Here is a 23,859-nt window from a genome sequence, read left to right on the forward strand (position 1 = left end):
AGTGGTAAACTTACTTTGCAGGTCAGTAACCTTGACTATGCCATCTAGAAGCCTCAAGTCTAGGAATCAAGGACTTCTGATTTCCCATATGAAGACTCATGGTAGGATTTTTAATTCCTCTCCCAACTTTATCCCAGAGCAGCTAAGTGGTACATTAGATAGGGTGCTGGGGCTGGAATGAGGAAGACTCATCTTCCTGAGTTCAAATCTGGCCTCAGAAACTTACTAGTTGTGTGACCTTGGATAAGTCACTTAACCCTGTTTGCCTCAGTTTCCTTATCTGTAAAATGAACTGGAGAAGGAAATGGCAAACCACTCCAGTATCTTTGCAAAGAAAACCACAAATGATGTTATTAAGAGTGAAATGACTGAACAACAACAAACCTTCACCACATTTTTATACTTTTACATTGTTGGCAAGGTATTATAAACCTACACCACATGGTTGTTGTAGGAGACAAAGTATGTATCATTCATTAAAGAGAAAACTTCATAGAGATGAGATAATACATATATATGAAACTACTCTGTTGTTGTACCACTATCTCAAAGTCCAGTGTCCTGTACTCAGCGGATGAGAAAACTCCCTCCAATAGTGCAGGTTAGCTCCTTATTTGCAATTTATGCTCTTACAGAGTTACCTAGGGCAACCCCAGGGTCAGGGAGCCAGGATGCATCAGAAGCAGGATTTGAACTTAGTTCTTCCTTGGTTCAAGTCCTGCTCTCTAGCCACTATGTCAAGCTGCCCCTTATGAATAAATGTTGACTGAATTTTATAATTCAGTTCAAAAACATTTATTAAAAGCTCCACAGTAGAGTAGATTTAATAAATGTTGCATAAAACAGGCAAAGGCCACTAGATCTCCCAGTTACAGCCCATCACTTCTTTTCTTTTCTTTTTTTTTTGGCTAGGCAATGGGGTTAAATGACTTGCCCAGGGTCACACAGTTAGTAAGTGTTTTGTGTCTGAAGCCGATTTGAACTCAGGTCCTCCTGAATCCAGGGCCGGTGCTCTATCCACTGCGCCACCTAGCTGCCCCACCCCCAAATCACTTCTTCTAGAAAGTTTGATATGACAATCAGTGAAAACATCCATAATCATAGAGCTTCCAGTGGGGCTTACCTACTGTTGGATCTCCATCAGAAACCAAAATAATCAAAGAGACTGAGTTGGGGTCCAACATCCCTAGGTTACTGGCTTCTTTCAAAATAAAAATTGCTCTCATGAGAGCTTCGTTAATGTTTGTGCCTGTTACAAAACAAAACAAAACAAAACAACACTGCTTAGTTACATACTCTTCTCTCTCTCAAAAATAATCACACTGCTGATTCTAGTTTTCTTTTGTGATTATTTATGAATAATTTATCCATTGTTCAAATCATATCTGTTTGTTTCCCAAGTGCCCCAGATTTCAGAAGCTGGGCAAACTTCCACTTGAGGAGGGAATTCTCCACTTCTTTGTATTTCCCGTTGCTTTAGAATTGTAGGAGCCCCTTCTGGGCCCCATTTTACCATTTAAAGTACCATAAATCAGGGAACTCAAAGATTTCCTCCCTGCCCCCTCTCCCTACTCTTAGTAGCAATCATGTAACCCTTTTGTTCTGATTAATATGTAACTGCTTCAAAAAACCTTTGAGAAGAATAAAAATGTAGATAGTAGTAGTGAAAACAGGTGAATGTTGTGAAAACTTAAAAAGCCCCCACGAAATTCAGGTCTGAAACCATTGATTTAAATCAGCTTCTAAATTCTCAACTTTCTGAGAGGAGTAACATTTTTCATGTAGGATAATTAATAAAGGATTGTGATTTCATTTATTATACTATATACATAGAAGAGTTAGTCCCTCCCTCTCTCCACCACCCCTGTGAGACCAACCAAAGGTAAAGGTCTGGAAGAGGACTAAAGAGGATATACGATTAGGCTTTTCAAGCCCCAGCCCTTTCCTAGGGTAGAGAATGTCTATTTTGCTTCTGAAGATCTCTTTACATTTCACTGTCTCTGTTCTTTAACTATCTGGGCTACATATGTGTGTGTGCGTGCGTGCATGTGTGTATGCATGTATATACGTACCCACAAATACATGTACATACATACATATATACATGCATGCATACATAATACACATATATACATACATACACATATATATATGTATATATGAATGAAGTATATGTATAATGTTCCACAATACCCTCTGAAGCCTCTGGAATTGGACTTTGTTGCTATTTCTCACTGGGCATTGTGTCAAAGCCACATACCCCCATTGGGCTGGATCTTCTCAATGTACTTCTTGGCATCAGTGATCTGTGAGTTAGTAGCTGGAACTAACTCATCTCTCCAACTTCTGACATTGTGGTTGAAATCCACCACTGAGAATTGGTCTTCAGCTCTTAGGTCGTCCAATATGGTTTTCATTGCTTCAACAGTCTATTAAAAAATTGGAGTGAGAAATTTCCATCATAATAAGTCAAAAAGCTGGTTGACGCTGAATCCATTTCTGTCTGTCCTTTGGGAAGCGTTTTATGACAACTCTAACTAATATCTCTCTTTTCCCTGAGTACTTATTTTATGTACTGCTCATTGTGCTATTGCATTTTAACCGTTTCATTTGTGTGTAACGTTTCTCCTCGTGTAGGCAGTGTGATACAATAGAAAGAGTACAAGATTTGAAGTCAAAGGACCTGAGTTCAAATCATGGCTCGGATTTGCCTAACTTCGAGACCTTAGGCAAGTCACTTGCCCTCTGCTAGTTTTAGGTTCCTTGTAAAAATAAGGGGATTGGACTAGATGACCTTTAAAATCCCTTCCAGCTCTAAATCTGTGATCCTATGAGATTGTAAACTACTTCTGGGGTTAGCCTTCTTTTTCCAAGCTTAGTGTTAAGCTTATGATAGATGAACAATAAATGGATAAATAAATTAATTAATTTGGCAAAAAGTCTAGAATTTCTTCTTTGCAATTTTCACACATTTCTTAGACTGTGTCAGCTTGTACTTGTTTATGTTATTAAATAATTAATTGTCTAGTTGTCTAGTTGTTTCTGGTGTATATGTGTGTTTTTCCTCTCCCTCCAGTTAAATTGCAATCTTTGAGAGACAATATGGGAGGAAGAGTACTAGATTTAGAGACAGAAGACCTAGGATCCTATCCCAGTTTTACCATTAATCTGCAAGATAGCCTTAAGGAAATTATATATCCACTCTGAGTATTCATTTTCTCTTTTGTAAAATGGGGAAAACATTTGTATTACTTAGCTCACAGTGCTGGAGTGGAGCTCAAATAAAATAATGTATGTAAATCACTTTATAAAAGCTAGTTATAATAATAATAACTAGAATTTATATAGCATTTTAAAGTTTGCCATAGTAGACTTGTCGTAAGGAAAAACTTCCTAACAATATAATGCATCCCAAACTGAAATCAATTGCCTTGAATTAATGAGGTAATGAGTTCCCCATCACTTAAAGTCATCAAACAGAGACAGGATGACCACTTGTCCAGTGTGTTGTGGTGGGAGTTCTTTTTGGGGTTATGAGTTGAACAAAATGGCCTTGGAGGTCTATTCCAACATTAAAATTTTATGATTTTGGATTCTTAAGTGTGGAGGGGATGTGGAATAAAGAAGGAATAAGTTAGATGGAGTTAGATGGAGACAGTTTTTTGAAGAAGATGAATTTTGAGATTAAGAAAATATGGACATAAATTACTGAAGAGGAAAAAATATTTTAGGTGGGGGGAATTATTTGAAGTTTGGCTTGGCTACAATGGAAGTGTTCTATAGAAGCCTATAATCCTAAGAAAACAATTCATTTCACTCTTAAAGTTCTTCAAGGAACAGGATTTGCACATTCACAAATTCGCAATAATTGAATCTCAGTGTCCGACGGCCATTTTGCATGACTGTGTGTGTGTGTGTGTGTGTGTGTGTGTGTGTGTGTGTAAGGTAGTTCTTGTCTAGACGGGCCAAAGAAAGGCAGGGAAATCTCCTTTGAGAAGGCCTTGAGATTGGCCTTGTAGTCACTACCTATAAAATACTCACTTGTTTCATTTTAATTCCCCACATTGATCCACTAACATCAATGACAAAAAGGATGTTTTTAGGAATTGGATCCAAGCTTTCAGGAGCAAAGAAGTGCACAAAATAACCATTGAAGACCTGTAAAAGAATGAAGTTCCAGTCACTAGGCCTGTTTTCAGTGATAAATAATGATCACATCAACAACTCTGAAACACTCAGTTCAGCATGAAACAGTCTTTAGAAGGAAAAGTCATACTCTTTTGGAATAATTTGCTCCCAAGTTCTGCTGTGTTCTGGTCAAAGGCCAATGAGTTGTTTTTTCTTAAGGAGCCATAAATATAAAAAATAATAGAATGAGGAATAATCTTGAGTTTTTATGTGTGTCTGATCACTCTATAAAGATAAAATCTGCATAATTGCGTTGCATTCTGTTTTTCAGATAAACGTCTATTGCTTCCTTTTGAAATTAAGAAAAGCTTATGTATAGGAAATGGACATTTTGGGAGAAATGGACCATTACTCATTAATCTCCTCAGCAATTTTCTGAAGTATTACTTAAAATGTTAATATACTGCATACTTATCATAATCTTTATTGCTTTAGATTTAATATAAATCTCCTTTATGAGAGGTGCTAACCATTCTGTTTTGATCTAGTACTCAAGGAGTCTTTTTCATTATTACTTACCCTAGTAAAAAAAAGAAAAAAATCCTTAAGTTAACCAAATTCTACATTTTCACAAGCAACCTCTGCAGGAGCCATGCCACTTCTTCCACATTGAGCCTCTTGCTACTCAAAAGACTCCTTGGGAAATCCCAAACATTATTTACCAAGCATTATTTTGTGAATATTTCTCCCGCCCCACCACTTTCCTGAAACCTTTCTTCAACAGTGACCTAGTTGCAAGGGCCACTGACTTCACTTTAGAATGAGTTCATCAGATTCAGTTCCATTCCATTCTATACAACAAAGGTTCATGAAATCCCTACTCTTCGTAATGAATTCTTGGCCATTCTTTAAAGCCCAAGCCAGAAGCCGCTTCCTCTATGAAACCTCTCCTGATCCCCATGGTCAGTAACGACTTTTCTCATCTTAGACTTCACAGAACCCCACTTTGTATCTTGATGATCGAGAGGTGGTCAGTGGGAGGTCACCCTTCCTCCTCGCTGGATGACAGAAGCTGGATTCAAAAGGAACTTGAGAGTCCAGAGCATTGGACTGAATCTAATAAGATGAAATTCAATAAGGACAAATGTAATGTCTTGCATTTGGGTACAAAGTCAACTTTTCAAGCATGAGGTGAGGTAGATATGTCTACACAGCAATTCTGAAAACTGCAAGCTCAGTATGAGTCAGCAATCTGATATGGCAGCCTACAAAAGCTAATGCAATCTTGGGCTGCATTAAAAGGAGTGTAACTCCCAGGAATAGGAAGGAGATATTCACATTGTACTCTGACTTCATTAAGCAGCATATGGGGACAGCTAGGTGGTGTAGTGGATGGAGCACTGGCCCTAGAGTCAGGAGGACCTGAGTTCAAATCTGGTCCCAGACACCTGCTACTTGTGTGACCCTGGGCAAGTCACTTAACCCTGATTGCCTCAAAAAAAAAAAAAAAGCAACACATGGAGTGATGCCTTTAGTTCTGGAAGTCATGGTTTAAGAAGGTTATTGATAAGAGTGTGTCCAGAGAAGGGTGACCAGGATGGTGATATATGAAGAGCAGTTGAAAGAACTGGGTAAGTTTAGCTGGGTGGGGTGGAGGGGGCACATGATTGCTGTCTTCAAGCTCTTGAAAGAATGTCATTTGGATGAAGGAATAGATTTTTTTTCTGCTTGGCCCCATAAGGTATAACCCAAAACAATGAGAAGAAGTTTCCAAGAAGCAAATTTAAGACTGATATCAGGGGGAAAAAAGCCTTAACAAGAAGAGGTTTCAAAAATGGAATGATATGCCTTGAGAGGTGGTGGGGTTCTCCCTCTTTGGAAATTCTCAATCAGAGGCTACCAGGGGTAGGGAACCTATGTCCTCAAGGCCACATTTGGCCCCCTAGGAGATTTTTATTATTTATCTCCTTTTTAATTTATTTTTATTTCTATTTATTTATTATTTATCTCCTTTTATTAAGGAGATTTGTTCTGTGAAGTTTGGATTCAGTCAAAGGGCTGCACTCGAGGACCCAGAGGGCCACACGTGGCCTTGAGGCCACAGGTTCTCCACCCCTGGGCTAAACAGTCTCCTGTTGGGAATGTCATAGTGGGAATTCCTTTCATGTATATGGCTGCTGAGGTCCCTTCCAACTCTCAAATTCTGAAATTCTGTAATTCCTTCATGTCCTTATCGTGAATTGTGTATTATCCTCATTGATATGTCTCTCTTTTAGACTGAACTCCACGAGAACAGATACCATGCTTTATCTAAACTTTCTACCACCCCTGGTGCTTAATAAATAGTGACTACATGCATCTATCAGACATTTAGTTATTTAACTGAATTGGATCTGATGAATTCCCATTTTTCAATTGTGTTACCTAATTTGACCCTTATCTCATGCTTCATAGTCTGGTTCCTTCATCTTTATAACGTCCTGTAGCAAATATAAAGACCCTTGTTATCCTCAGCTATAACTTCTGTTTCTATGGTATTTCCTTCAGACCACACATCAGCAAATCCTCTTAATCTGAAAAATCTTGTTTAAGAACCAAAAGAGAGAAATGCTTCTCTAGACCTTTCTCTAAAGTCTATGGACCTGAAATGGAATTTCAGGCCACCGAATCCATGGTCTTTTTCTACTGTGTAAGAAATATCTTGACTTGGTGTTACTAGAGACTCCCCAAGATAGAGCTGCTACATACTTACTTCAAGTTCACCAGCTTTCTTTTCTCTAGTCACGTCATACTTCATGACCAGCTGTCCATCTACTGCAGTCTCAGAGCAACTGGGGCATTTTCTTTGTTGAGCTACTGTTGGTTTAAAGGAAACATGTGCCTAGAAAAGAATGGCAACATGAAGGTGAAGTCCTTCATAACCCAGCCTCTTCCTACCTTTCCAGTGATCTTAGAACTCTCTTCTACCCACTCTTTTCTATGTACTCTGTATTCCAATGATACTCTCCTCCTTGCTGTTCCTCTCATATGACATTCCATCTCTTGATTCTGAGCATTTTCTTTGGTTGTCCAGCATGTGTGGAATGTTCTTTCTCATCATCTCCACCTCCTGGCTTCCCTGGCTTCCTTCAAATCTCCCCTAAAGTCCCATCTTCTTCAAGAAGTCTTTCCCAGTCCTCCTTAATCTTAGTGCCTTCCCTCTAAGATTATCTCCAATTTATTTTGTTTATATCTTGTTTATACGTAGTTGTTTGCATGTTGTTTCTCTCGTTAGACTATGAGCTCCTTAAGAATAAGGACTGTTAGGGCAGCTAGGTGGTGCAGTGAATAGAACTCTGGCCTTGGAGTCAGGAGGTCCTGAGTTCAAATCCAGTCTCAGACACTTAACACTTACTAGCTATGTGACCCTGGGCAAGTCACTTAACCCCCATTGCCTCACCAAAAAAAAAAAAGAATAAGGACTATTTTTTCCCTTCTTTTTTGGTATCCTCAGCACTTGATACAATGCCTGACACATAGTAGATGCTTAATATTCTAACTGACTGGCTTCCTCCAGTTCAAAAATATTGAACTCATGTTAAACCATGCTGGTTTGACTGACGGAGCTGATGGAATATCACTCCTTCTAGCTTGCATAGGTGGAGTGGTTCTGTTTAGTGATCATTCCACATATGAAGTGGAAATAATGTTGCACTTGGAGTCAGAAGATCTGAATCTGAGTCTTGGTTCTGACACTTATTAGTTGAATGACTATGGGCAAACTACTTAACCTCTCCGAGCCTCAGTTTCCTCATCTGTAAAATGTGAAAAATATTTACACTACCTACTTCATAAGATAACAAACCCTGAGCTGGCAAGGAATGCACTTTGTAAAGCTTAAAGCAGTAAACAGATTTTTAGTTACTATCATGGTAATAAGCCCCAGCATAAATTCCCAAAAGGTACTGTGTATAGGGAATATATGCCAGTTTCCTCCATCCACCTTCTAAAAGGTATAAGAAAACTATATTTTTACTGGTGGTTACATTGCCTTTCTGAGAGATGTTTTCTTTGCTGACCACACTGGGGGAGAAGCGAGCTGAATGACTGCTATGGTAGTTGAAAATCAACCAAAATTTCAAGATAATTTAGGTTTTATTAAAGCTATATTCAGTCCACTGACAGAGGGATATCCTATTGGGGGAAACTGAGGTGCCAAAATAGAGTCAGGTTAGAAGTGGATTTCTGGGAATTCCATTCTTAGTTTTCCATTGTGGTCTAGACTAGACTACAGGTATACCCCACTAATTCACATTAGGTACTTCACAGTGCTTAGCATGGAAAAAATAACATTTAAATATTATCTTGCCTTGCCTTGATCCTTTCTCCTTTTTTGCAGGACACAAGAAGAAGATAACACATAAGCTAACAGGTACTTAGGTTACTTGGTACTAATGCAATGTTTACTTTACCTTTTGTTTGCCTTTAGTTATAACTGGAATTCCATCAAAATGGTCTCCAAGATTTTCTGGAACATGAAGGAAACGAATCCCTTGTGGCTCAACAATCCATACATCTACCTGGAAGCAGGGAGGAAGGGCATTTACAGCATTAACAATCCTTTAAAAAAAAACTTTTAAGAGAATTTTTAAAAGATGGCAGAGTAAGTTGGAAGAGAGCACTGTTCCTCAAAATCCTCCTACAAAACAGTAACAGACACGCCCCTCAAAACCCAAAAAATAAAAACAAAAAACCCAGAGGTATTAAGCTTCAAGCAAATTAACTCTCAGAAAATGAAGAGGAACAATCTGAGAAATTAGTAAAAAAAATATTTAAATACAATGAATTGAAATTGAAGTAAAGAAACAAAAGCAAAATATTAGTAATTAAAACAAACAATAGCATCAGAAGTGAGACTGGAACAAGACACAACAGTGTGAATAAGCAAAAAACCAAAGAACCAAATAAGGAACAAGACAAAATGATGACAAAACTTAACAATCTGGAAATATCCATGGAAAACATAAATAAAACAAAGAATTCACCAATAAGTAACATTTTTGTGCTGAAGAGCAAAATTGTGAAAATAATGGGAGAAATGGCAAAATAAATGAAAAAATTACCCAGGTAGAAGAATGTTTGAAAGCTTTGCAAATAAAACTGATGGAGCTGGAGGACGGAATTGAGAGATATAATATAAAAGTTGTCTAATTCTCCTAAAAATGCAGAGAAATTATCTGACTACTATATATTAGGAAATCATATAAGAAAATTACCTAGAAAAATAAAGTAATGAAAGACTGCAGATTGGTAGAATTCACAGTACACTAACAGGTACGAAGCCTAGATTCAGTTCATCACATTATCACAGAATAATTGAATCTCAGAAATAGAAGATATTCTGTAAGTCATTTAGTCCAATCCTTACCTGAGCTCCTTTGCAAAATGCCCCCAAAGTAGTCATCAGCATTAACCTAAAGACCTTTGGTAAAGAGAAACTCTTTAGTTCCTGAGGTAGTTCCTTCTGTTTTTGGTTAGCTCTAATTTTTAGGAAGTTTACCCTTGTATCAAGGCTAAGCCTGATTCTTGGCTCTTAGTTCTGACCCCTGGGACCAAGCAGAATAAGTCTAATGTGACTCGCAAGTCTGCCTTCTACATGGCAGCCCTTCAAATACTTGAAAACAACTATCTTTTCTTCTCGAGGCTAAGCATGCCCAGCTCCATCAAGTGATTCTCTTATGGCATAAACTCAAAATATGATGATCCAATCTTCTTGTGGTTCTTTATTTGGATTCCTTTGAAAAAGCCCTCAAGGTTTATTAAAGTTTAAGATATTTAGTCTTTTAAAATTTCACTAAGATTTTTTGGGTATTCTACATTATGTGAGAAAGCTCTTACCTCTAAGTGTTTGGCTAATCGACCAGGCTTCAGATAGATCTTATGTTCATAGGATCCCAATTTCCTCCATTTCACTTCTTGGTAATGAAGCTCAAACTGCACATTAGATCCTGGGAGGACATTTGCTTCAATTTTGAAATTCTCCATATCAAGAGAGTTGCTGCTGAAAGTGTTATCCATAAAAATAAACATTATTCCAAATGTAACAACATAGAATGATTCTTCAGCTAGTTGGCATAGTGGATAGAGTGCTGGACCTAGAGTCAGAAAGACCTGATTTCAAATCTGGTCTCAGATACTTACTAGCTATATGACTCTGGGCAAGTCACTTAACTTCTGTTTGCCTCAGTTTCTTCATCTGTAAAACGGGGGTATTAGTAGCACCTATTTCCCTGAGTTTTTATGAGGATCAAATGAGATAACATTTGTAAAGTGCTTAGCAACATAATGTCTGGCACATAGTAGGTACTTAAAAAGTTCATGTTTCCTTCCTTCTTCCTTCTTCCAAGTACACTACTTAGACAGAAAAAGGAAATAAATGAAGAACTTGGGAAACTAATCACAAGCTTAGCAGAGAGACATGATCGGTTAGTGATAGGACAATCCAGGCATTTTCTGGATCTCTCAGCCAAAAGTAGAGCATCTTGGCCCTGAGATATAGAGGATGCTGACAGTACTTTTCTCCTTCAGAAGCAGCTAAACTCAGTTTGTGGTTAGCAAGAATAATTTATTAAAAGAGGAACTTAACAAATGGTGTTTCCTCCCCCTAGAGCTGGAGCCCAGTTGAATTCTATTCCAGTTGACCCTGTCTTTTGCTTCTCTCAGATAAGAATCTTGTGAAAAGCCCCCAGGCTTTCCTGGCTTTGGTGCCTTATTTCACCCGGCATCTCAGTGGTCTTGTTTCCATTCTCCCTGGTTGCCTCTGATTGTGAGTGTTGCTATTGTTTAGTCATTTCAGTTGTGTCCAATTCTTCATGACCCCATCTGGGGTTTTCTTGTCAAAGATACTGGAGTGGTTTGCCATTTCCTTCTCCAGCTCATTTTACAGATGAGGAAACTGAGGCAAACAAGGTTAAGTGACTTGCCCAGGGTCACACAGTTAGTAAGGGTCTGAGGCTGGATTTGAACTGAAGAAGAAGAGTCTTCTTGACTCCAGGACTGGCGATCTAACCACTGCACCACCTAGCTGCCCCATATAGAAAATATTTTCTCTCAAAAAGGCTTGTTTGCTTTATTTTCTCTGTGTTAGCTTCTGTATTGTGCTGCATTTTGCCTTGTGATGCTCTGCCTCTGAGCCACATCAGTATTCTCCTTTAGAAGCATGTTGCATTGACCAGGGCTGAGACTAAGGGCCTTGATAGCTACCCTTATGTTCTAAGCCATGACCTAAGTAATATAGAATGTAACAGCTAGTGTCAAGAACCCAGTGTCCCAACTGCAGGACCTTCCTCCTTCTGGATACCAGAGCTGTGAGTAGGGGCCTGCCCTGAATCATATGCTTCATTGGGCTCTTCCCCTTGGCATCCTAAGTGGCAAATAAGGGAAATTTCCAGCCCCTCCTTCTACTGTGTCCTAGAATCTCAAATTTCACTCAAACTCCATTAAGATAGTAGTAGTGTCCCATGGGGTCTGTGCCCCCAAATCTGATGTCCAAGATCTCTAAGACATTTTTGAGGATTTTACTCCTTTCCTCATCAATTGCACTGATATTAGAAAGTTGATTTTGGAGCATCATTTATGCTGCTTGCTTCTGGTGATAGATAGAGCTGGTTCTAGGTATACATGTGCCCACTTTTGGAGCAGACTATGGAGAGATCTAGTGACTTAAGTGAGAAGTAGGGCAGTATTATACCTCTTTAAGGGCCACATAATTTCTAACTTGAGAAGAGAGTAATCCTAGGAAAAGGATAACAGAAAGAGTTTAATAACAGGGAAAAAGAAAAAAGGCAATGATGGGTCCTTGCCCTGCTCTCACCTCACCCATCCAGCAGTTTTGCCTTTGGCTCTTGCTTGTGCATAGAGCCTACGAGCCACAGTCCTCTCTCTAATTGTGCTGGTAAATGTTTCCCCATTCACAGTCCTAGAAGAGAAGAGCAAAGGACCCAGTTGGTCAAAGGATCTAGTTAGGAAATAGACACAAGGAGACAACCTAATAATAGCTACCTTACATTTTTTCATCTCTAAGGCATGATCATTTACCTAGAAGATGCTGTCCTAGGTTCTGGAAACAAAGACAAAATGGAACTGTGCCTTGCCCTCAAAGGAGCTTACATTATAAAAGGGGGAAAGAGCATGTGTATATATATAAACATATGCAAAATATGTGCAGGTATGAGGGGATAGCAATAGAAGCTGGGTGAATCAAAAAAGGCCTAATATAAAAGTTGTTGCTTGAGTTGAGCTTTGAAGGAAACTAGGCATTTTAGGAAATAACGGTGAGCAGGTCTTGCATTTCAGACACGGGAACAGACTATGTAAAGGCATGGCATTAAGAGACAGAGTAGTGGGTGAAAAACAGCTAGAGGGCCAATCTGGCTGGATAAACAAGTGCATAACCATAAGAGCCAAGGCTGGGGGTGAACATCTCATGACTAGTGTGATTTTAGGGAACTGGAAGGTCCCCTTCCAAAAATCCAAAACCCCAAAATGCTGTCTTTTTTTTTTTTGGTGAGGCAATTGGAGTTAAGTGACTTGCCCAGAGTCACACAGTTAGTGAGCGTTATATGTCTAATTCCGGATTTGAACTCAGGTCCTCCTGACTCCAGGGTCGTTGCTCTATCTACTACACCACCTAGCTGCCCTGTGCTCTGTCTTATTGTGCTGTCTAACACACTGTCTTATTGAAGATACCTAAAAGTCAACTGATGTCTTTCTTGCTGTTTTATAGAATGTCAACGAGGCTGGGAGGAATAGTACATTAAATCCTTAACTACTCATTGTGAATTTATTAGATTCCCTGAAGGTCTGGAGGGACTCAGAGTAGCATAGGAGCATTGGGTGCCTGGGCTAGGAGGGGAAGAGGGCTGTGAGGGGGGGTTGTATGGGGAACTGGCACAGAAAATGTGTGTGCAAATGTCTGAGCAAAATGTAGTAAGTTTGTCTCTGGCTGTCTTCCCCTTTAGCTTGACTTTTCTCCCCTCATTGATCCTTTTGTGATTGCAAAAGGCTTCTTCACCCCCACCTTCTGAATCTGTTTTGCTCTAAGCTCAGCTGACATTCAATCCTTACTAAGATATTAGAAAATAATGATGTTTCTCCCCTTCATAGAGATATTATATTTTGTGAAAGAACTCTTAAAATTAAAAAGCCTTCAGAAACTTTAACAGTGAAATCAGACACCTTGTGGGGCAAAGAAGATATTATTAGCTGGGGACCTTGCCCAGCACTCCTTAAATCTCACTATGTATGTAGCCAACTTTGTAAAGTCAGCCTTGTGTTCAGAATGAATTTTGTCTACTTCACAATTTGTCCTAGAGTCATCCCTTCGAAAAAGTGTGAATTTCTTATTTGAGTTTTTTTTCTTTTTTTGGCAATTGGGGTTAAGTGACTTGCCCAGGGTCACACAAGTGTCAAGAGTTTGGTCTGAGGGTGGATTTGAACTCAGGTCCTCCTGACTCTACAGTCAGTGTTCTATCAACTGTACCACCTAGCTGCCCCAGAAAGTGTGAATTTCTTAAAGGTGCATAATCATGTTTGAATTTTTCACTACTCATCAGGATATGAGTTACAGGTCTAGTAAACACAAGAATTGATCATTCTACACTCTACTGGGTAGCTAGGTGGTTCAGTAGATACAGTGCCAGGCCTGGAGTTAGTCAAATCTGGCCTTAGACACTTACTAGTTATATGACCCTAGGCAAATCACTTAATCTTGTTTGCCTCAGTTTCCTCATCTGTAAAATGATCTGGAGAAGGAAATGGTAAATCACTTTAGTATCTTTGCCAAGAAAATCCCAAATGGGGTCATGAAGAGTCAGACAGGACTGAAAATGACTGAACAACAACAACACTCATTACTTCTTTCTTTGTCTAAATAACTATTGGCAGATTAGCCATGTGGTTTCTATTATAGACTTAACTTTAAAAGTTTTCTTCCATTTTGAAAAAAAATCTGTAGTTATGAGAGTGCTAAAATAATTTAAAGGGTTTCATGTGTCATTTATGGGCTATGAAATGATTTTGGAATTTGTTTGAGGGGAATGCATCTTATATGAAGCCACATTTTATTGACATGGGAATTTATGGCAAGAGTCAGTGTAATGAAGTGGGGAAAGGAAGGCCATATGAGACAAGAGAAATTGATTCAAATCCAAGCTTTTCTATTAGGTCACTGTTTGACCCTGGGCAAGCTACTTTAATCTCTCTTAGACTCAGTTTCATCCTCTGTCAAGTGAAGGGATTGAATTATGTGATTACCAAGGTCCCTTCCAGTTATAAAATACTATGTTTCTATGGTAATTGATTTTTTTTACACATTCTCTTTTTTCTCATCATTGGTCATCTTGTTACACGAGAGAACTAAGTTTAATTAAAATATATGGAAAGTAAACCGTCCTTCTGTCTTATTCAATGTGGAGTCACAGAACAGAGGAAATGGAAAGTCATGGTCATAGTTAAAGCTTACGCACATGGAGAAGTTGGTAATGAAGGCTCCTCTGGGTATCTGAACATCTAATTCTACATTCTGTGGATATGGAGAATTATTCACCACTTTGCTTTGTACAATAGTATTGGCCACTCGGGATGTAACAGTAGATTGGACTTTATAACTGTGAAGAGTTATTTGGTCATCAACATTTTCCTGTGGTTGAGAAAAAGGATTATAAATACCTGAGGTGACTAAGAAATAAAATAACTATACATATAGGAAAAGTACATAGAGTTACTGTAGTTATTTAATACTTTATATTGATAAGCCATAGACAAACACTTTGTAAATTATAAGGTACTATAAAAATGTTATCTGTGCTTTTAAAAAATATTACTTTTCTACATATAACAGTTAGAGGGCTGCTTTTAATTTAAGATTTCTTGGAATCCCTTCTAGCTTTATTATTAGATGAAAAATACATAAATAAACTTGGAGATTAAGGTCAGAAGTAAGAAAGTGTAGGAGATAATCTTTAAGAGAAGTGGGGCAACTAGGGGAAGAATGCAGGGGGGGTAGGAATATGGGAGGGGATTGGCTCAGGTACATATCCCAAAGGTGAGGCAAAAGGGCTGGGTGTAACCTCTAGAATCCAATTTCCCTGCCTTTATTTTGATCTTGGCACCTAATTCAATTTGACAAAAGTTTATTAAGCAACTATTACGTTCTAGGTACTGTGCTAGGTACTAGTGATACAACGATAATAATGCCACAGTCCCTGCAATCAAGGAGCTCATGTTCTACTACAACACAGTACATACATAGATAAGTATAATATAAGGTAAGAATTAAAAGAGACAAGGGATAGTACAAAAGACTGGAGATATTTGAGGAGGGAGAGGGCATATTTAGCAGGAAAGGAGTCCATCATACACATAAAGGTGAGCATGTGCAAACATGGAGGTGGGAGATGCTTGTCAAATTCAGGGAACAGTATCATAGTTTTGTTGGGGCATAGAGTGAGGAGAATAATGTAAGATAAGGCTAGGAAGAAGGACTGGTGATTTTGAGATGCTGCTAGTTCATTTAAATGGAGATGATCGGCAAGAAGTTGGAAATGCTGGACTGGAATTCAGGAGAGATGAGGGCTGGATATATAAATTTGGGAGTCAGCTGTGTGGAGGTAATAATTGAACCTATGGGAGCAGATGAGGAAGTGAGAATGTAAAAAGTAAAAAGAAATTAGTCTAGGATAAAGCATTATGGAGTACCCATGCTTAGGAAGATGAACAATGAACCGGCAAAGGGGGTTAGGAAGGAATGGTTGGACGTGTAAGATGAGAATTAAGAGAGATCAGTGTCACAGGAGTCAAAACAAAGGGAGACAGTTCTGGAGAAGCAGAAGGTCAACTGTACTGAAAGCAGTAAAGAGGTCAAGGAAGATGAGGCAAAAAAATGTCATCAGATTCAGCAATCAGTAAAACATCTAGTGAGGATAGTTTTAGTAGAGTGTTGGAGTATTGGAAGTCAGATTGTAAGAGTTCAGTTCAGATGGGTGGATGAGGAAATGAGAGCAGCAAGCATAAACTATTCTTTCTAGTGCTTGGATGTGTGTGTGTGTGTGTGTGTGTGTGTGTGTGTGTGTGTGTGTGTATGATGGACTCCTTTGATAATCTGATGAAGTCTACAGACTTCTCTTCAGAATAATTTTCATATGCATAAAATATAATGCATAGGATTATATTAAAATACAACTATAAAAATATTAAAAAAAGAAACAAGTTCATGGACTCAAGGTTAAGAACCCCTTTGAGAAGTTTACCTGTGACAAGGAAGAGAGATACAGGAGGATAACTTGAAGACATCTTTGAGTTAAATGGAAGTTTTTTTTTAAGTTAGGGAAGAACAAGGCACATTTGTAGGAAGTGGAGAAGGAGGCAGTAGATAGGGGAAATTGCTGATGAGAAAGATAGAAGGAATTATTGAAGAAGAAAGTTCCCAAAACAGTTGAAAAAAGGATAGGATCAAGGGCACAAGTTGAGTGGTTGGCTTTGGCAAGAGAAGGGGAATCTTATCCTCTGAGACTGGAGCCAAAGAGGAGAGGACAAGTGAAGCCATACACAGAGTAGAGGAGATAAAAGAGCTCATGACAGATAGTCCTGATTTTCTCAAAGAAGAAGGCAAGCCCTTTTACTGAAGGGTGGTACAAGTGGTTGGGGAAGAAGAGAGAAGAATTATATCGTGTCAGAGTTAGAAGGAATCATGCATGTCAGATCTCAGGTGAGGGAGAAACCAATTTGAGAACATTGGGAACTTCAGCTCTGGGGTGGGAGTGGGGCAAAATAGAGGCTCAATTAGAGAGAAATAAAAGTATTACTGTGTAGGAATGACTGTTCAGTTCTCACCACAGAGTTCTTGCACATGGTGTGTAGACCATAAGCTCCTTGAGGGCAAGGACTGTCTTATTTTCATATTTGTAGCTTATGGCACATAGTAGGTGCTTAATAAGTGCTTGTTGGTCATAGATTCTATGGTAATGGATTTTTCCCCCCACATACTCTTCCTTTCATCATTGGTAATCTTGTTGTATGAGACAACTAAGTTTGACCAGAATAGATAAGAAGTAAACAATCCTTCAACCTTATTCAATATATAGCTGTGGAATATAGGAAATAGGAAATCCTAGTCACAGTTAAGGCTTACTCATATGGAGAAGTTAAAGTGAGTAAACCTGGCACATAATAAGCTCCTAATGAATACTTGTTGATTGATTAGTGATACCTTTCAGTCATTTGATTACCACTAGCAGTGGCCCCAAGACTGTAAGTTCTGAAAAAAAAATAAGTTCTGAAAAAAAAAACCCTCATGATTTTAATTTTTATTTCACATTCTATAAATGGCTTCTCTATGTACCCTTCTAGATCAGAGCTCTGAGCATAACTGAAATTTTTTTTGGTGTCTTCATATCATTTTAGGGCTACTTACTATAAAAAATGCTATTCCCACATGAAACTCTTATCCTTCCAGGTAGCTAGTACTGTTTTTATTTAAATAAAAACCCAGCAATTAAGTCTGAAAACAAGCACAAATATGTCCATAGAATTTCCAGGGTCACTGGCAAGACCTGAGTATGTTAAACATATTGCCAGCATTTCTCACACTTGCAAATATACCATATACTTCAGTACTACATTTTATAACCTTTCTCCCAGGTTATGCAAGGAAACATTTCAAGTCAAGTAAATACCCTCTCAGTAACCAAGACAAAAAAGCAGAATTGATTTTCAGATAATGATTTCCAGAAAAGTCATTCTGCCCCTGATCCCTAATGCACTTCTATGGAAGTAAGGTGAACTTACCGTTACTTCGTCAGATTCGTGATCACTGAATGTGCTTCTCTAGGAAAAGAAGTTAGAAAAGAAGTTACATTTCAATAGTACCTTAATTAACTAGGACTCTGAGGGTAAAAACTGATTTCTCTGATAAAATTCTCTGGTATAATAAACAGAAGAAAATCATTCATTGTCAGCCAAGCAATAGATATTGGCCTGTATGAACACTGGATATATCTCTTGGCCTCTTTGTGATTACTTGCCCATGATCCCAAAACTAATGTTTTTTTTTTAGGCAATTGGGATTAAGTGACTTACCCAGGGTCACACAGCTAATAAGCATCAAATGTTTGGTCTGAGGTCAGATTTGAACTCAGGTCCTTCTGATTTCAGGGCCGATGCTCTATCCACCACCCCACCTAGCTGCACCTCCTAGAACTAATGGTTGAAGAATGTAAATATAGTAGAACAAATTGATGCCAAAGAGCTAGCCTGACCACGGACTTTACCAGTCTCTTTCCCCACCCCTTTCTGATTTGAGTGGTTGCTTTGTAGGACAAGGTTTCAAATGCCACCTCTGACACTTTAATTCTATGTGACCTTGGGCAAATCACTTAAACTCTTTGGGTTTGTTTCCTCTCCTGTTTGTGGTTGATCTCCCTGTTTCAAGTCTCTCCCTACTCCAGTCCATCCACCACCCAGTTGCCAAAGCGAGTTTCCTGAAGCTGGTCTGACTGTATCATCCATACTCCCCTCCCCTCCCCACACTCCATCACCTATAGAGTCTCCCTATTACCTGATCACTCAAACATAAATTCCTCTGTTTGGCATGTAAAGAAAGCCCTTCACAACCTGGCCCCTTACTATCTTTTGAGTCTTCTAATACTGTGCTTCCTTCCGTATACTCTGTGATCCAGCTATACTGACCTAACTTGTTCTTCTCCATACAAGACACTTTGTCTCCTGATTTTGTACCCGAAATGCTCCCCCTCTCCACCTCTGTCTTTTAGCTTCCTTGCTTTGCTTCAGGACTCAGATCAAATTTCACTGAGTCCTTTCTTGATCTGTCCTCCTGCTAGCCCCTTCCTGCTGTGACTACCTTCCATTTACACTGTATAGATCTTACATGAAAATAACTTTTTATACATTGCCTCCCCTATTAGAGTAGGAGCTCCTTGAGGGCAGGAACTACACTTTTGCTTTTATTCATATCCCTACTTACTATGTGCCTGCCTGACACATTGTATGTACTTAATAAGGTCTTGCTGGCTGACTGACTGACCTGAGGAAACCTTCTATGATGCTGTCATTTGCTCCAGAACTACAGCTCCCATTGGGTGACTTCATGGGCATGCATGGAGCATGGGTTGGGTATACCTAGCTATGGTGAAACACTCTGGGGCAAGTATTTTCTTTGCCCTTTCCCTTTCCTACTCAGCCCCACCTTCTATGCACTCCTATGGATGTCTTCTTTCTGCCCCTGGCTGCCAGCCAGGTCATTCCTGTTTCTAGCCCTAGTGGTACAGTAGGAATGGCAAGAGAATGGTATTATGGGAAACCTTTGGGAATGACAGGAGATGCCTACTACTGTAGTGCTTCTATGACCAGTAGCAGTGAAAGAGGGTGATCCTTCATCCTGACTGTTAGGAAATTCTTTAGTTTAAGGTATGAACATAGTCTTTAAAAGCTTAAATGCCCCCAAATGGTACATTAACAGCATAAACTTTCTTTTTAATAATGACAGGCATTTTGATGGACCTGAGAAGTAACACAGTTGTACGTCTGTGTCAGATGGGCTTGTCTTTGTGCACCTTCAGGAGACATGTTCTATTTTTGAAATGGTTGGGAAAAATGTAATTGTACGGTTTAAGTCTTTTTATCTGCTTTCCTCTTGAAGGGGAGACACAGGGAGAAAGCTAAGTGACTGCTAATAAAATGGGTGTTAATATCATAAGCTATCATGGATTCAGGAGACTTGATGAGTGACTGAGTCAGCATGGGATTCTAAAACAAGTGAATGAACCCAATGCAGAGGTGAGTTAATCCCATCATACCACAGCAGATGATAGTCTAGGGTAGAAGGCACATTCTTCCTTGGGACCACAAGAGAGCACAATATTGTGACACAGAACTCTTGACCTAAAAAAGTCCTATGGGCTGAGCTAAGCCTGAAGATCTGAAGCTAGATAAAATGTCTTAGAAGTTTAAGTTACTCCTCAGACTGAGGCTAGGTAATTTTCTTTTATGGGGGACTTCAGATTATGCTCATGGGTGGTAGAGTGGTCTAATTCTCATGGCCTAGCTGGAAGCACAGGGTTAAATTTCCAACCCATGTATTACCTTTTTTTGAGAATCCAGGAGATTGATCTCTGGACTCAGAATCAGAAAACCCTAGACTTGAAACCTGTTTTAGATACTTACTAATTGTGTGACTCTGGATAAGTTATTAACCTCTCTTCATCTGTAAAATGTGTGGAGTGGATTCAATGAGTTTCAAAGATCTCTTCCAGTTTTAAACTGATGAATCTATGACCTTAACATGCTGTATAGTTTTAGAATTGGATCTTCTTTTTTTAAATATATCTATATATCTATATCTATATCTATATCTATATCTATATCTATATCTATATCTATATCTATACAGATATATATATATATATATACACTAGAAATTGACTGCTGGAATCTAGAGTTTGTGATGGCAGAAGGCAAACAGGAAATTGAGTGGATGCCAGAATTAGCCATCCAATAATTCAATTCAACAAACATGCATTAAACACCAATTATTTGTAAGGTATGGTTATAGGATGGCAGCTAGGTGGTGCAGTGGATAGAGCCCAGCCTGGTATCAGGAAGACTGATCTTGAGTTCAAATCTGGTCTCAGATACTTACTATCTGTGTGACCCTGAGCAAGTCCTTTAACCCAGCTTGCTGGTTTCCTCATCTGGAAAATAAGCTGCAGAAGGAAATAGCAAACCACTCCAGGGTCGATGTCAAGAAAACCTCAAATGGGGTCATGAAGAGTCAGGCATGACTGAGAACCACTCAACAACAACAATGGTGATGGGTGCTACAGTACCTACCCTTAAGGAGCCTACATCTGAGTCCGACTTCTCTAGACAGTCAAAAGGTGATTATTACCTCTATCATTGGTATTCTTTTGTGACCTCACATTTACAGTACCTGGTGCCTTCTATTTTCAGGAGCAAAAGGAGACTTTTCAGGATCCAGCTCCACAAAATCTTCATAGTCCATGAACTAGAAGAGAATTTAGGAAATATTCCAAAGATTAAGTCACTGACAACAGATAGACGCTTCTGATAGGGGACTAAGGAGGAAAATAGCTTCTGGGCTAGCCTGCTGAGGAAGGTTTTAGATTCTCAAGAATAAAATAAAGGACAATTCATCTTTAGTGTTATAATTATGAGATTGCTTAGAGTCAGAGTCTGGACTAATTGACTTCTTGAGATCCATTAAAAATGGAATTCCACAATCATAACATTACAAGGCTCTTCCAAGCCATCACTGGTGTATGTGAAGTACTTTGCAAACTTCAAAGTGATATATAAATATTAGACATTATTATTAAAAAATTTTAAGTGATTTATCCTTAGCCAAATATCAAAGAATGATCTTTATTTGTTATTGTAATTTCCTATGAAAGCCTAGGGATAACTGAAAGCTATACTAGAGAAAGTTCATACAATGTTAGAATTGAAAGTAGCCTTGGAAAGCTTCTAATCCATCCTCTTCATTTTACAGATGAGGAAACCAAGGCCTAGAAAGTGAGTGGCAAGATTGGGACAAGAACTTAGATCTTCTAGGATGATGTGTTTGAGGATAGTCCATCATAGAAGGGAGGTGAATAGGTAGACATGGCAATTGTCTTAGTTGGTTGCCTAAAAGATTTATTGCCAAGTTTGACAGAAAATCAGCTGGAGCCAAAATCTTCTAAAGACTTAGGGGATGGATCTCAGGAACATTAAATATTTTTAATTGTGTCTGAACTGTATATACCTGTCTATGAACTGACTCCAAATCAAATGTATATTATTGACCTGAGCAATGAGTCTCCAAGAAGTTTAAAATGACATTGTGTCCCAACAATAGGAAGAAATGGGAAGAGGATTAATTGAGAATCCTGACTTCTTTACCCAAACTATAAATATTTTTGTACTTATAGGTTCTTCTTTTTTTCCTTTGATCTCTTTGAGTTATAGGCCTGGTAGAGGTATTACTGGGTATGTGCTATAAGAAACAACAAATGTGTCAGTTTCAGAGACATCTAGGAAAATGTTAATGAACTGATGCAGAATAAAGTGAACAGAACCAGGATAATTATTAATATTATTGTAAAATATATTATTAATGTATAATATAACAAAATAATAACATAAATAATTTAATTAATGTTAATATTTTTACTATCACAATAACATTATAAAAATGAACGACTCTGAAAGACTTAAGAATTCTGATCAATGCAATGACCAACAATGATTTCAGAGGACCAATGATGAAGAATGCTATCCATCTCCTTATAGTGAGGTGATAGTCTACATATGCAGAAGGAGATACACATTTTTCTATATATCCCTCCAATTTGGGAATTTGTTTTGCTTGATTATGCATATCTGTTATAAGGGTTTTGTTTTTCTTTTCTTTTTCCTCTGGTGGGAGGGTGAGGAGGTCAGAAGAAGAGGAGAAAAATGCTTTTAATTGAAAAAATCAATTAAAAATCCTTAATTCTGGCACATTTTCCAAGTAAAAAGTGCTTGGAAAATGGATCATTTCTAAGCAGGTAGTGAATTAGTTGCAAAACTGCCAGGGTATTCTTTTTAGCATTTAAAAATTTTTGCAGCTAATGTACCCTGCCAGTGTAGAAAGCAGTGGAGAGAACCTAGCTGACTGAGAACAGCTTCTGTCCTCTGCCAACCCGCTCCTCCTGCTCCCCATATGCCATTGAAGGTGCCTAGGTCCTGGAACTTTGGACCACAGCTTTCCTTAGAGATGAACAACACTGGTGCTTTGAAAATAGATTTTCCTGGCACATTTCTCTTTCATCGCTTAATGTATGAATGAGAACAGTGCATTTCACTCGGCTTACCTCTCATTTTAATGTTTTAAGAGATATAAAATTCTCTATAGTAATCATAACATGAAACAGTCTGAGAATGTGGACTGAATTTTATGGGAAAGCTTCATTCCACACAGAATTCAGTTAATGAATAGTAAGAGCAGGAGGCAATTTGGAGAGCAGAGCCTCAGATGTTCAGAAAGGCACTCTGTGGAAATACTCACTTCAGGGAGTCCATTTGTAGGGAGATCCAGGTTTCGTGCTTGGGAAAGTAATGAAAAGAGGAGGAAGCCCATGAGCCGTTTCATTTTGTTCATCTGCTTTGCCCAGAGCAGCCAGTGTGGGAAGGACTGCACTCCGATGTACTATGCCAAGTTCAAAGGAGAGACAGGGAGGTATAGTTCTGTTTAAAAAAAAAATTAAAAAGAAGAAAGGGGAAAAATCCAAACTTTGTTCAGAAGTGGAACAAATATTTATTCTAGAGCTGAAACCTGACCTGTGGGGGTGGAGGAGACATCCAGGGGTTGTTCAAACAGCAAAATTCCGTCCTGAGTCCTGTGATAACAGGTCAGCCTTGGATGGGTGCTCTTTGCAAATCTTTGTTGATTTTAGGCAGGAAGCCTTTGGAACTCCTGTCCATCTGTTCTGAAAGCCTGGTACAGAATTATCTGGGGAAAAGGAGGAGAGCAAAGTGAAAAGTTTCTGGGAATAAACAGAGTCGAGAAAACAAGCATATATTAAGCACTTACTATGCTACAGGGACTGTGCTAGCACCAGCAGAAAGAGGCTGTCTTCAGGAAGCTTATAGTCTAAGAAGGGAAAACAACACATAAAAGAAAACTGAAATGCAGTT

General features: G+C 38.7%; 1 protein-coding gene across 2 annotated transcripts in view; it reads right to left on the reverse strand.

Annotated features, from left to right (window-relative positions):
- The window catches only part of ITIH2 (inter-alpha-trypsin inhibitor heavy chain 2), a 53,546-nt gene extending 29,953 nt beyond the window's left edge, over positions 1-23,593 (reverse strand). Inside the window, exons 1-12 of one of the 2 annotated variants that reach the window (XM_027838527.1) lie at positions 23,503-23,593; positions 23,231-23,409; positions 21,113-21,187; positions 17,953-17,991; positions 14,634-14,806; positions 11,981-12,085; positions 10,006-10,165; positions 8,580-8,687; positions 6,881-7,009; positions 4,042-4,158; positions 2,261-2,429; positions 1,124-1,249 (exon numbers count right to left, since the gene is read on the reverse strand). In XM_027838527.1, the coding sequence (XP_027694328.1) occupies positions 1,124-1,249; positions 2,261-2,429; positions 4,042-4,158; positions 6,881-7,009; positions 8,580-8,687; positions 10,006-10,165; positions 11,981-12,085; positions 14,634-14,806; positions 17,953-17,991; positions 21,113-21,187; positions 23,231-23,323 (1,294 nt within the window). In that variant the 5' untranslated portion in view covers positions 23,324-23,409; positions 23,503-23,593. Of the gene's footprint in view, positions 1-1,123; positions 1,250-2,260; positions 2,430-4,041; positions 4,159-6,880; positions 7,010-8,579; positions 8,688-10,005; positions 10,169-11,980; positions 12,086-14,633; positions 14,807-17,952; positions 17,992-21,112; positions 21,188-23,230; positions 23,410-23,502 lie in introns of both variants that reach the window. The other variant, XM_027838525.1, reaches the window with a different exon arrangement.
- Between the last annotated feature and the right edge of the window lie 266 nt (positions 23,594-23,859).

This window comes from Vombatus ursinus, unplaced genomic scaffold (genome assembly GCF_900497805.2).
Source record: "Vombatus ursinus unplaced genomic scaffold, bare-nosed wombat genome assembly UNPS02014830.1, whole genome shotgun sequence".
Taxonomy (NCBI): Eukaryota; Metazoa; Chordata; class Mammalia; order Diprotodontia; family Vombatidae; genus Vombatus; species Vombatus ursinus.